The 13,393-nt window shown below is 33.4% G+C and overlaps 1 protein-coding gene across 1 annotated transcript in view; it reads right to left on the minus strand.

The window, feature by feature from the left end:
- Window positions 1–2,227: 2,227 nt before the first annotated feature.
- LOC123553984 (carbohydrate sulfotransferase 11-like) overlaps window positions 2,228–13,393 on the minus strand; it is a 41,515-nt gene continuing 30,349 nt past the window's right edge. Inside the window, exons 2-3 of the mRNA XM_045343791.2 lie at window positions 5,222–5,307; window positions 2,228–3,911 (exon numbers count right to left, since the gene is read on the minus strand). Coding sequence (XP_045199726.2) covers window positions 2,781–3,911; window positions 5,222–5,307 — 1,217 coding nt within the window. The 3' untranslated portion in view covers window positions 2,228–2,780. The remainder of the gene's footprint in view (window positions 3,912–5,221; window positions 5,308–13,393) is intronic.

A 13,393-nucleotide genomic window follows, 5' to 3' on the forward strand; every position in this document is an offset into this window, starting at 1 on the left:
TAAACATACTGTACTGTATTGTTCACACAAACATGTTCGAACAAATCTAGTAATTCTTCAAAGACTGTTAAGTTAAAACTTTGAGCAATAAGTACGTGAAAAGTCTCGAATTTAAAAATCCCGTAAAACATTATCGTGAGGGCAGCTTAACACTTGCAACGGGTAAAGGTTTCCTCCTTTAAAAAAGTGGGATTTTTCCTGAGCGGCCATGGTGTCTTATCAATGACGGATGATATTTTTTGTACGAGGTCAAATACATTATAGAAATTTAAGCAAAGAGTTGCAAAAATCCAATATGTAATGTAAATGATCATGAAAAACGTAGTTAAAACAGGTATTCTCTAAGACATTTACAATGTATTATCTTAGTAAATCATTCTGTTGTAGAATTATACGTGTACAGCATATTGTAATATTCAAACAGAAAATGCCTTTACATTTCATGATTGATGCTTTTTATTTTGAGATTTTATTTGTTAATTTTATGAGTCACCTGTAAACATGAACTGTATCACATTTTATATGAAAAAAATGTACTTATTAGCAACTCGTCCAAAATAAATCGAAGTCTTGCTCACTGCAAGTACTGTTTATTTGTGAGAGGTACGTTAAGACTTGTTAGTTGTCGGCAATTGGTAAAGTTACTATACAGTGGTTATACAAATATTTATTTGTCATCCGTCGGCAATTGATGTAGTTACAAAGCATTGATTATAAAAATAGAAACCTGTCAGCTGTTGGCTACCGATGTGGTGGTTACCATACGTTGATTATACAAATTTAAATTTGTCTCCCGCCGTTTTTTCATACATTGATTATACAGATTTTATTAAGACTGTTCTGTATTATCGCATATTCAAAAGAGTAGATGGTCTTAAATGACCCATTAGTATACATGTTTTATAGTTTATGTAACATTCCACTCTATAGAAACCGCAAACGTACCAACAAACTAGCTCATCATAACAAGTGTACCCATGTGATCGAAATCATTCGTTTGATTTTTAAACGTCCGTTTGAAAAACAGGACGTATTATGGGAACGCCCCTGGCGGGCGAACGGGTTGCTGGGTGGGCGACGGCCACAGACTTTGTCCGAAGCATATCTTCTTCGTGCATGGATGGATTTTGATGACATTTGGCACAGTTGTTCACCATCATGAGATTCGCAAAATCCAGGTCTTTAGGTCTAACATCAAGGTCACACTCAGAGGTCAAAGGTCAAATCAAAGAATGAATTTGTCCGGAGCATGTTTTTTCATGCATGAAGGGATTTTAATGTAACTTGGCACAATTGTTTACCATCTTAAGACGGAGTGTCATGCACAAGAACCAGGCCACTAGGTCTAAGGTCATGGTCACACTAAGAGGTCAAAGGATAAAAGAATGAAAACTTTGTCCGGAGCATTTCTTCTTCATGCATGGAGTGATTTTGATATAGCTTGGCACAGGTGTTCACCATATCAAGACAGAGTGCCATGCGCAAGAACCAAGTCCCTAGGTCTAAGGTCAAGGTCACTCTTAGAAGCCAAATGTCAGATACAAGAATGACTTTGTCCGGAGCATTTCTTCTTCGTGCATGGACGGGTTTTGATGTTACTTGGCACAATTGTACACCATCATGAGACGTAGTGTCATGTGCAGGTCCCTTCTTTAGAATTACTTCCCTTTGTTTTTACTAATATAGCTTATATTGTAACTTTTTCATTACTAGTCGTAGGGAAAATTCGAAACCACTTTTCTGTAGTTCAACATGCATGATACATCCAATTATGTGGTGTATTTTGACCTATCTCTACCTGGTAATGATTTTTGTGTGGACTTACAATTTGTTTTAAGATTAACTGCCCTAAGTTGTTACTATAAATAATTATATTGTAACTTTTTTATGATTGACCGTAGGGAAAAGCCAAGACCACTTTTCTGTGGTACCATATAGATGTTACATTCAAATTTTAGGTGTATTTTAAAGTATCTCTACCTGGTAAGGAGTTTGATTTTTTGGACTAAGAAAAACAAAAATAATTACAATAATTACTAAACAACCACACAATTAAAATTCTATTTGCAAAAACAGGTGCTAATGTAAAGAAATTTGCTGTGATGGGCGTATATTGTGACATTCTGGCACTCTTGTTCTAGTATACAATTTGTTCTGAATCCTAAGACGAACTTGGTCATTTATACGTATGCTATGCATAGTTATACTAGATATTTTACCTCGAATATAAGTCGACTTAGTTTTATTTCTAGAAAATGATTTTGTTCTAACATTTGACAAAATCATGAACTAAATTATTTGTATTGGCTTGAAAGATAACATTTATATGATCGAACTCTTTATGCTACAGCCTTTGTGTAGTTAACAATTGAAGTCGTAATTTCAGTACTGAATGCAATCTTGTCGTTGATTATCACCAGCCTAAAAGTATATAATGAACGATATTTTAATAGAATATCAAAAACACCTTTTTTCGTTTAATATAACGTTTATAGACTGGTTTATATAAAAAAACTAAAAACCAATGTTGTACTTTTATGAAAGTCATCCGATATCGCGACAGCATAAGCCGTTTTACTATTTATTCAGTTACTACAAGAATTGCGACAAAACTATTCAATATATAAAATATCAAGACAAATTTGTGAGCATCTTAATTTTTTTTTTTAAAAGGCAATGTCCCAAATAGCTGAAACTGAAATCTTGTTGGTGTTCTTCTCAAAATGACAAGTGTATTTTCCTCAGTTATTCCGTCATACTTCATCATTTTGTTAAAACCTTTAGTATATGTCAAAGTATCGGAATTTCGGTACATATGATTCTGCGATTTTGATATTTTCAGAATATGTCTCATAGCCAAAAAGTTCTGCATCGGCACTCAACTCTTTTCTCAATTCGGTACGCAGTTCATATGGTAGGGTAGAGTAGGCCTCGAGAAATGCTTCTTTTCTGTTTAACTTTCTCTTTTCTCGTGTCCCGGACTGCGCATGTGCATTGAGTAAGGCTTCTTTGTATTCATCGATATGAACTGTCTCTACTGACGTATTTGAAAAAGGAAACGGAACATCTTTACTGATTATTCCTCGTATTTGCAACTTTTTGTAAATCCTTAGGAGTGTCTTATATTTCGTTATGCATTCGTCGACTCTTTCATAAACATCAAATCCCCAATCAATTGCATCTGTTATGGCATCACGTTCAGTTTCTTTCTCAAAATTCTTTATTTGAATAGTGTTGTCAAGTCCCATTTCTTTCAGTATAAACAAAGTGTCCTCTTTGAAATTTTCCAGTTTGGCTATGTAATCATAGTCAATTTCACATGGTCTACAATGTTCGTAATTGTGAGAAAAGTGGACGTCCTTTCTAGTATTGGTTTTGTGAGAGTGAAGGTAGTACCGGACAAATTCTTCGAACGTGACGTCATCACCACAACTCGAAGCAGACGACCCGCCATTTTGTCTAAAGCTCTTTACTATAAATCTTCCTAATTCAAACCAATATGGCGCGTTGGGTAAAAATAATTTGTCAACGTATCCTGAAAGAAGACGTTCGTAAGGTTCTCGTACAAAGATGAATTTTGTAGAATATGATAGGATTTTACTTATTTCGTAAAAGGGCATCTTTTCAGCCGTTTTGTAACCTCCAAATGCAGCCATCCCGCGTGTTTTAAAAGGGTCCGTCACGTTTTTAAAGCCATTTAATATCTGGAACACTCTTCTCCAAAATGTACATCCGTTCTTTTCAATTGAACAATAAACTAATCTATATTTATCGTCAATTATCAAGTGTTGTTTTACTGCTACTTCTGATGCCAATGTATCAAGAGATATATTGCTGCATTTATCTTTTAAATGTTGCTTCCTCTCTATAAATCTATCAACAACTGTAGATTGTTTCTCGGAGCCTGTATTCTGAAATAAACACGTATATATAAATTGGTTGTTAACAAAATGTGTTCTGTAAGAAGGCCCCTCGGGCAGTTTTATTGCCAAAGAACGCTACCAAGTAAAATGATACCCCACCCGTCTTAAATTATTGTATTAATGTTTTAATAGAGGCAATTGAATATGCAGCACCTGACCTCTGTAATACATTGAATGGACACACTGTAATTCGAAAGGAAAAGCCGACTGAAATTCGTATATTGCTGAAATGTTGAAAAACAGTAACTGAAATATATTTTTGGGTCGAATCAATAATCATCAAAGTAAAGTTATGTCTTTTGTTTTACAGAAATGCATAATATGTACAATATTAGAAAATATCATTCTGTTTAATTAAAATAATGTTGTTATGTACATGTTTTCCCCATAATACTTCACTTTTTTTAATACTGATGAGTTATAATTGTTAACTGTGAAGCCTATCCTACGTTTTAGACATCATGTATGTCATGTTATTTATATTCTATAGTTTTCCTGAAGGTTCCTTCACATATTCTTATAAACAGGATGTTAACATTATTACAGTTTTTCATTTCGAAGTTTATAAATTATGACTTTTGAAAATAAGTTTAGTTGTTGATAAAAATTGCTTGTTTATTTTTCTGCTACTTTATGTTTTTTCAGCAACAAGCAATTGTTACCAATAGATATGACAATGATAAAATGATCGATGAATAGATATAATGTTCATAACATCGATGTAAATGTAGATAAATTTGCTCACATTTTTAAAACGTGTATATAGTTTTCATCGTATGCTTGTTTTAGTAGAAGTGAGTCCTCAATAGATAATTGGATTTTTGATCATTTACTTTTGTGATTACTTACTTACAATAAATCTAAAGAGATTAAACAAAACAAAGCTACTTTTTGGAGAAATTCACATAAATTGATTGCGCTTGTGTAAATGTTTGTAGCCAGACCAATAGGCATTTTCTTATAAACTCTTGTTGAAAAACAAAATATCAGTAGTGGTATAAAATTGTATTTATACATGTCTAAATCTCTAAATCTAAGTTCTAGAATCATGTTCATATTTTGAATGCATCTATTTTAATTTGTGATATATAATTGTGAAGCGCAAAAGAATATTTCATAATTTTTGCGCTATATGAATGCCATATATTTGTATTTGTATATAAATAGATCTGTATTGTTACCATTCATACAACTGCAATAGTTGCAAAAAGTATAAACCAAAATAAAACGTACAATTTTGTAGTTTAATCTATATCGGGCTCTAACTTCTTAAAAATGGTTACCAATCGTTTCCTTACCTCGTTCCTGGTTATTCTCTTGCCCTGTGATATATCACCATAGTAACGGCTACAACTCTGGCGTAACAGCTCATCTGTCGTTCTCACTGAAAAGGAAAACAATATAACTAGTATATAATAAATAGTGACGACTTTTAGTTGCACCAGATACTACGTCATAAAAAATATTGTTTGTCCAGGTTCAAAGTCTGCTTTTATTTTTCGGTCATACCGACCATGGCAGCTTTTAGGAAATATATTGCGTTATAGCATAGTAAGAGTAAATATAGCAAAGCATAGTAAGGAAAATTCCTATAAAACAGGACAACGAAGATTTTCATTAACACAGATTATTAAACATACACCTTGTAATTACATATGGATAAATAAACAAATTACAGCGACAACATGAATATGTAATTGCTGCCTCGGATGATGATCACAGCTTTATATCAGCTAATGTCTTATATCTAAACTGTTATTGTAAGATGGTGTGGAGAATATAACCTTCGTTAAGTTAATAGAAGTTTATCTATATGTTAGTAGATTTGTATCGGGAAATATGAACGAGTTCTGCAGCGGAAATATTGCGCGACTTTATTTGTATCGGGAAATATGAACAAATTCTGCAGCGGAAATATTGCGCGACTTTAGGAGAGCAATATTCATCCACTTGAAACGAGTGCATATTACTGATGCAAAGATAATAACCTTTCTATTACATACGTTTCTACTCGTGTAAAGGTAATGGCTACATTATGAATTTGTTAAATAGCCTGAACATAATTGACAATACTGAACTAAGTAAAAGAATTAACACAACGGCACACATTAAATGACGTCACGCACCTTGCATGAAATTCAGACGCCAGTTTACGGAAATTATTGACGTTTCTGGTACCATTGTAATAATCATCAATATTATCAAACAGTAAGTGTTGGATTGTATGACTTCAGTATGATTAATATCGCTGTTAGATTGTTCTTACAGTCAATACACAATTTTTTAGAAGTGTTACACGGCCGGTGATTGTATTACGTGTTTACGGAAACCAGATATAATTGGCTGGTGTTTGGCAGGATTTATATTTGGTTTTTTGTTGTTTCTTTTTTTTTTCAGAAATATGTATGAAATTAGAAATTATCTACGTAAAAGGTCTTGAAAAATATCTCAGGTGTCGGTTAAATGAAACATAATGTCTAAAATCTCCTCGACGTCTTTTATCTTTGAAAAAGAATCACTATTCCATAACATCCGGTGCCAACACCTAAATATTTATTAGGGGTGAGTGAGTGAGTTCGGTTTTACGGCAAATCGACACAAAATGGTCATATATCGCCGAGAAGAAGTCATTTTGCAAGCGCCAACTGTAAAGCATAAACATTGATGTAAAAATGTAAAGCATACCCAAAAACATCCATGTAAAATGTAAAGAACACTATGAATAATGTAAAACAAATCTAAAAACAGCCATGTAAAAATGTAAAGCATATCTAAAATCAGTTATGTAAAAATGTATATATTTTTGTGTTAAAATATCAGCTGCAAACATAATAATATTGAAAGATGTAAATAAAAATATGAAATGTGAGATTTTTTGATAAATTCCTATCTGCTTTAAAAACGATAAAATAATTCCGACTGAAACGTTTTCAAATAACTCTTTCAAAGATTGAACGTCATAATATGTACCGCGCTGTGTAGCAAAGTCCACACAGTCGATTAATATATGTTTCATAGTTAGCCGTGTTTGACATGGTACACATTCGGGTTGATCTTCTTTATTCAAAAGATAAGAATGAATCAAACGGGTATGACCTATTCGACAGCGAGAAAGAACAACTTCCTCCCTGCGAATAGATCTGTTCCCTTGGTGCCATTCCCCTAGAGTAGGTTTAATATCATGAAGTTTATTGAATGAAGCATTGTTCCATGACGGTTGCCATTTAGATAAAATGTATTTGTTTATATTGGGCCTAAAATCGGTATGTGGTAATTTCAAACTAGATTGTGATAATGAAAGGGATTTCTTTGCTGCAATATCAGCATCCTCGTTTCCATGAATACCAACATGACTGGGAATCCAACAAAATATGATATACTTTTTAAAGATTGTTCATGAACCCTGAGAAGAATATTTTGAAGAATTTATTAAAAAGGATCTACAAATAGTCTATATTTGCCTTAAGCTATTGTCAATATTGTCGACATCTGTTTAAGCGTGTTATCCATCATTCGTCTTTAGATAGATTAATAATTGCTAAGTCAATGGACGGATCTAAAACTGTCCATCATTAATGTTTACATTAAACAGATTGTCCAATACGATTGACATAGTTTACACAATATACCTGTGATACCGCTTGTGAGCACTTGACCTTGGTATGAATGGAATAACAATAGACGGAGGAATTAGATAAAATTTATCGACAAAAACAAAACTGGAACTGTTCATTAGTCATGATAAGTCCTTATCATAAAAAGACAAACAAAAAACGATGGCAATGCAGTTAGATTTGCTATCTTTCAAGACATCCGTTATCTTATTATGAAATGATGATTTATGTTTTATAAAAAGCAGTTTTGACACGATTATTTTGAGAAGTACTGCATGTTTTGTATTTATCTCTTCGATAGTCGTATGCTACGAGGGTCCTGCAAAACGTTCTGTCACTGGGTTCGGATTCCTTAAGTACGACGCTTTATCAAATTTATTTTTATCACAAACCTTTAAAATGTCCCCCCTTTACCAAACCACATGAAATGTTTGCAACTTTTTGCCCAATCGCGAAATGCGTATATTTATTTCCAGAAAGCATTTTCTTAATAACATCTGTAATAAGATCCGTTGGAAGCAAATAATGCAATCAAGAAGAATAATAGCAGACTCAGTTTGATTGAGTCTGTTCATGAGAGGTTATGAAATGTGTAACACCTCTCCGGCTTAAGTGGAACTATATTACGCATATGTTGAATGGACTCAATGATACCAAAGGACAAATAAATATAACAGCATTGAAGCACTGGAAATAAAAAAAAGTCACAGGGACTGAGGTCAGGTGAATAAAGCGGATGGTTTACAACTTCCACCTTTTCAGAAGACAAAAAAGACTGAACAACCTCACACTTTTGAGAGGAGGCGTTGTCGTGTATAAGATGGACTTCTGACCATCCTTTGCTTGGACGTTTCTTATTGTAAGACTCTTTCACTTTCTTCAGTACAGAGTTATTGTAGAATCTCCCAGTTACTGTATGACCAGATGGACAAGGCACTTGAACGACTAACCCACTAGAAATGAAGTATATTGCGTACGACATCATTTACGAAGTTATGGTTCCCTTGGCATTACAGGGGCGTTTTTGATCTTTTCGCTTCAATTGCTTATTATCAGCCGTTCTCTGTGGCTCAAACATGTGCACCCAGGTTTAGTTACCTGTTAGCAAGTTAGACATAATGCAACTATACAGCTTTTGTATGTTTTTAAAAGTTCCGGCGCGTTGTTTCTTTTACTCCTGAGTAAGTGAATGATGTACCCACCTAGCGCAAACCTTACTCAGGTCCAAACGCTTTTTTTTCAGAATTGTTTGAACGCTGCCTTCTTATATTCAAGTACAACTGGCTATATCTTTCACCGACAATCGCGCATCTTGTTCGACCACAACTTTTATAGCAGCGATATTTGCCTTGGTAACAGAGTTACCAACACATTTGTTTTTGTATTGACAGAACGCCATGATGTACAAAATTACTCGTGATTTGTCATTTCGATCAACACTGCCCACGCCCCCTAGCACCGGCTTAAGCAGTATTCAACTTTCAAATCTATTTTGAAATCAATGATCCCGAAGGACCAGAAAATATAACAACACTGATATGAAGTCAGCCATTTTCTTTTTGTAATACAACTGACCCAAAATATGACCAAAAACCAGTTCTTCAGATAAGCTTGCTGTGCACAAAGTTTGATGACAGTAATTAAATCCAAACTAAAATTATCAACCGGAAACCACCCTTTAATGATCGCAGTGAGAGAAAAATCTATTTCAGTAACTGTGACCTTGACCTTGACCCAATGACATGAAAATGACTATCATCAAAAAAAGAAGAAGAATAAAAAGTAATAAAAAACATATTGATGCATCGACAATTATGTTCGAGTGCTAAAATTACACATACGGAAGGTTTTCATAGTTTTCAAATAGTTACACAGAGTTCAAACAAAATTTTTACAATTGATGTTTGCAGCAGTGTGTATAAAATTAAATTTGCCTCAAAAATACTTGTCCATATATATTTTGTACAATCTGTGTTGTTCAGAGACAATCGATTCTCCAGTACTTTCAGTCCTTTGATTTATTATATCTTACTTTTTATAGTACCAAAACTGCATAATGACAGCATCCTGTGACACAGGCCAAATAAACGGAATCGGACATTATAACCGAAAAACGTAATAACCGGATATTGGAACACCTGGGAAAAGTAACGGTATTCTTTTATGTCATTTGACCCTGTGATTAGTGATGAAAATATTCGTTAACATCGATATTGTATACTATAAATTGATTTATTTGAAACAAAAGTAATCGTTATTGTGATTAGGTAAATAGTAAACTGTTCATTTGACGACAATTGCGTCCGTTTCGTGTTTATTAGCACATTTTGACTCGGGTTACGCCTTCGTACAAATATAGATTAACTTATGCTGATAGATACTTCAAGCTCGCAATTACCATCAAACAAGCGTAATATCATTTTTTATTTTTCACACCTGACAAAAACTTGAAGTTCATGTATTTCTATGAGCTTGGAAGATACGACTGATATGACCGAAAACTGTATCCTATAGAAACATCAAAGGCCGTTAATACAGGTAACACAAACAAATAATGTGTTTCTTTTCTTTTCGTTTTTGAAAGTTGTCTTGATTCTTGATGTCAAAGCTTGATTCGTTTACATCTTAGAATGTTCGTGAGTTTTCTTATTCCTAATGTACCTCCTCTTTTCTTCAATGTCTTCAATGTGGATGAATTAATTCTTAACCAAGCCGACAAATAATGTAGGTTGGATCCTTTGGTTTTCAATGTTTTAGCCATTGACATATTTTAAAATACAATGTATTAGTTAGGTATTTCAACAATCAAGCCTAGAGAGTCAAGAATGTTCTTGAAAACAAGTACGATTTGAAAGAAATTACATGGCTTCAGTATGGTAGAGTCTGTTCAAAGTTTTTCGAATGTTTCGTGTCATCAATGGTACGCTCAGTAATATCTGAGGGAAATGTATGTTACACTGAACGATACAACTTCGCTCAAGTGACACTAACTTTAACACCCTAGACGGCTAACAAAATTAGCGACAGATTATGGCGGTCGTTTGTCCAAATGGTGAACGATCTGGCCTAGCTATTGAAATACATTCAGTCTGAACATGCTTTGTCAAAACTGAAAACACATTTTATTTAGCATTTTATAACAATGATGTTAGTTTGTTAAAATCAAAATATCAGAAGTGTGTAAAATAGTTTTTAAATAATGTCCAAATCTAAATAATTCTGATCCTGTTCATATTTTGTATGTATATATGTTAAATGTGTGCTATGTAATTGTAAAGCGCAATAGAATATTTTATAATTTTTGCGCTATATAAATGCCATGTATTTGTATTTATTTGTATTTATATGTTTATTAACTATATCAACACAAAGAGCTAAAACAGGTGTTCGAAATGTCAAATTATTTGAAAAGTTTAAAATTTTTGTGATCTTAGTGATTTGGAAGACGAGTTTCACATTTTTTCGTAAGTGTAGCAAGTAATTTTAGACTAATAAATTATTAAACTCAAAATATAAGATTACACTAACGAAACTTGCATTATACATCACTAAGCCCGTCTAATGTTAGACCAGATGTCGCTAAGATATTAGGCTATTTATATACATTCGTGTTTTAAAATATACTCTCGCATCTCTTTGTTATGCTTATGTTTATTTTGATTTTCTCGCATCTTTACATGAACATGTTTATTTGTGACTAGTAATTAATTAATTAATTAATTATTAATTATTATAATTTTTAGTACACATGATTTTCCGTTTTAACGTCGAATAAGGTGTTTTTCAGTTTATATATCAAGTTTAGATTAATGAAAATGAAAGAAATATATCACTTGCTTAACAGATATATCTGGAAGCTTCTTGAAACGTGACAGATAGTTTTATTTGACACTTCTGTAAAGATATTACCAAAATAGTAATATATTACATAAGCTGTCACGTGAAGTGTTGTCATATATTCTATCTATATTATTATTATTATATTATTATACCAGATTTATATAGCGCCCTTTTCATGATAAACACGTTCAAATGCGCTTTACTTATAGCAAACGCAGCCACACAGGGCGCGAAATTCATCCTCTACTAGGACAGACACAGAGCGATCTGACCAGAGGGACAGAGTGAGATAAAGCCCCCAGAACAGATAGAGAGAAATCATTTTAGATACAGGCCTGTCCGGCTAACTTAGCCTAGCTCTTTGCGAATAGAAAGTCTGGTTCTTTAACGTGCCCGGTGTATAGCACCGATACACGCGAAGCTGTCTTTCCTCGGAAGAACCAGTACATGCCTCTTAGTAAGGTGGGAGACACTCAAGATCGTCTCAGATCTATATAGATAGTCCTTCATTTAGGTCATAAAGTGAACAGCTCTGAGACCATCAAGAAACCCTTATCATACATATCTGCTTAAAAATAACATGAATTGCGTTACTACGGAAACACGAGCCCCGCCGCATATACATTTTAAGCTTATAGTAGTTCTAAAAAAAGGCACGTCCAGATACTAGCTACGGTACCATGTTATATAAAACGCAGTCTTCTGTAGATAAGAGTTCATGCAAAATATGGTGAATGTCTTAAATATCAGTACTTTCCTTTTTATTCAATTAAAAATAATATATCACAAACAGTGATTTGTCGTTGAATAAAATCAGTTTAGATGCGAAGGAATTATATCACGTGGGCGCAGCCCAAGTGATATGATAATACGCATCTCAACGACAAACAATGATTTTATTCGCGCGCAAATCACTGTTTGAGGTATGTTTTATCGATTCTAACACGTTATCAGTGATTATTAATTCGTCCTTGCCGATATCCATCAAAAATTTGCCCGATTTCTATTGATTTCTTTTCAAACGCGTCGCTATGCCGTCTAACGCCATGACGTAATTAATTTTGGCGTCAGAAAACTGAATTGTTGAATAATAACACACAGTTTTCAACCTTCTTTGTTTATTAGGAAAACAAATCGGGTCGTGTTAGAAAACAAAATAATTTTAGAGGGTTATTTACTTTAAACCCGGATAAAATGTTTGCTTGAACGGACGAAGAAAAATAAACATTAGATTTCTGCATTCAGTTTTACGAAGTACAATGAAATTCTATTGCTTAATACATTTAAACCTACCCTTGTAACAAGGTATACTTTTTATTTAATACAGATGGTCGCTAAAACAGGTTAAACTGCTTTCTGCATAAGGCCGTTTTAAAAACATTTCTTTGCGCAAAAGAGATATTACGTTTGAAAGCCAGCACTGACAGAAAAAGAGAAGATGCAAAAGAAATCGTAGTGTTTTATAGCTTCCTCTGTAGGTTAACGTATTAGCACTTTATTTGAAATATAAAACATGATAACGTTAAGTGCTAAACTAACGGTAGAAAATGTTAAGTCACAGAAAGAAATATGACTGATCCCTATGCAAAATTAGATTTTGACCGATCGGAAATACTAAACATAATTTACTTCTTCCCGCGCCATATCGTATGGAGCGATTATTTTCAGTCACAGAACAGAGTTTCCTCATACATCTTTCAGAATACAACTATTTCTCAAACTAAAGAGATATCGCAAAAAAATAAACTTTTCCTGTAGTCACTGAATACGTAGTAAAACAGTTTGTCAAACTGAACTCTATAAAAAGACACTACTACATTGACAGTTCTTGGTGTTTGTTTGGTCTCCGTTGTCCATACAATTTACATTTATATTATATATTTTACATGTCAAAGTATTTTTGATACATTTTCCATTGCTCACCTTCAAACATACGCTGCTATAAGGTTTCAGTGTAAGGGAGGGGATCTTTTCATTTTAAAAAGAGTTGCCCGTCAACCCTTTGCATATTTATTC

The sequence above is a fragment of the Mercenaria mercenaria genome, chromosome 7, assembly GCF_021730395.1.
Source record: "Mercenaria mercenaria strain notata chromosome 7, MADL_Memer_1, whole genome shotgun sequence".
NCBI lineage: Eukaryota > Metazoa > Mollusca > Bivalvia > Venerida > Veneridae > Mercenaria > Mercenaria mercenaria.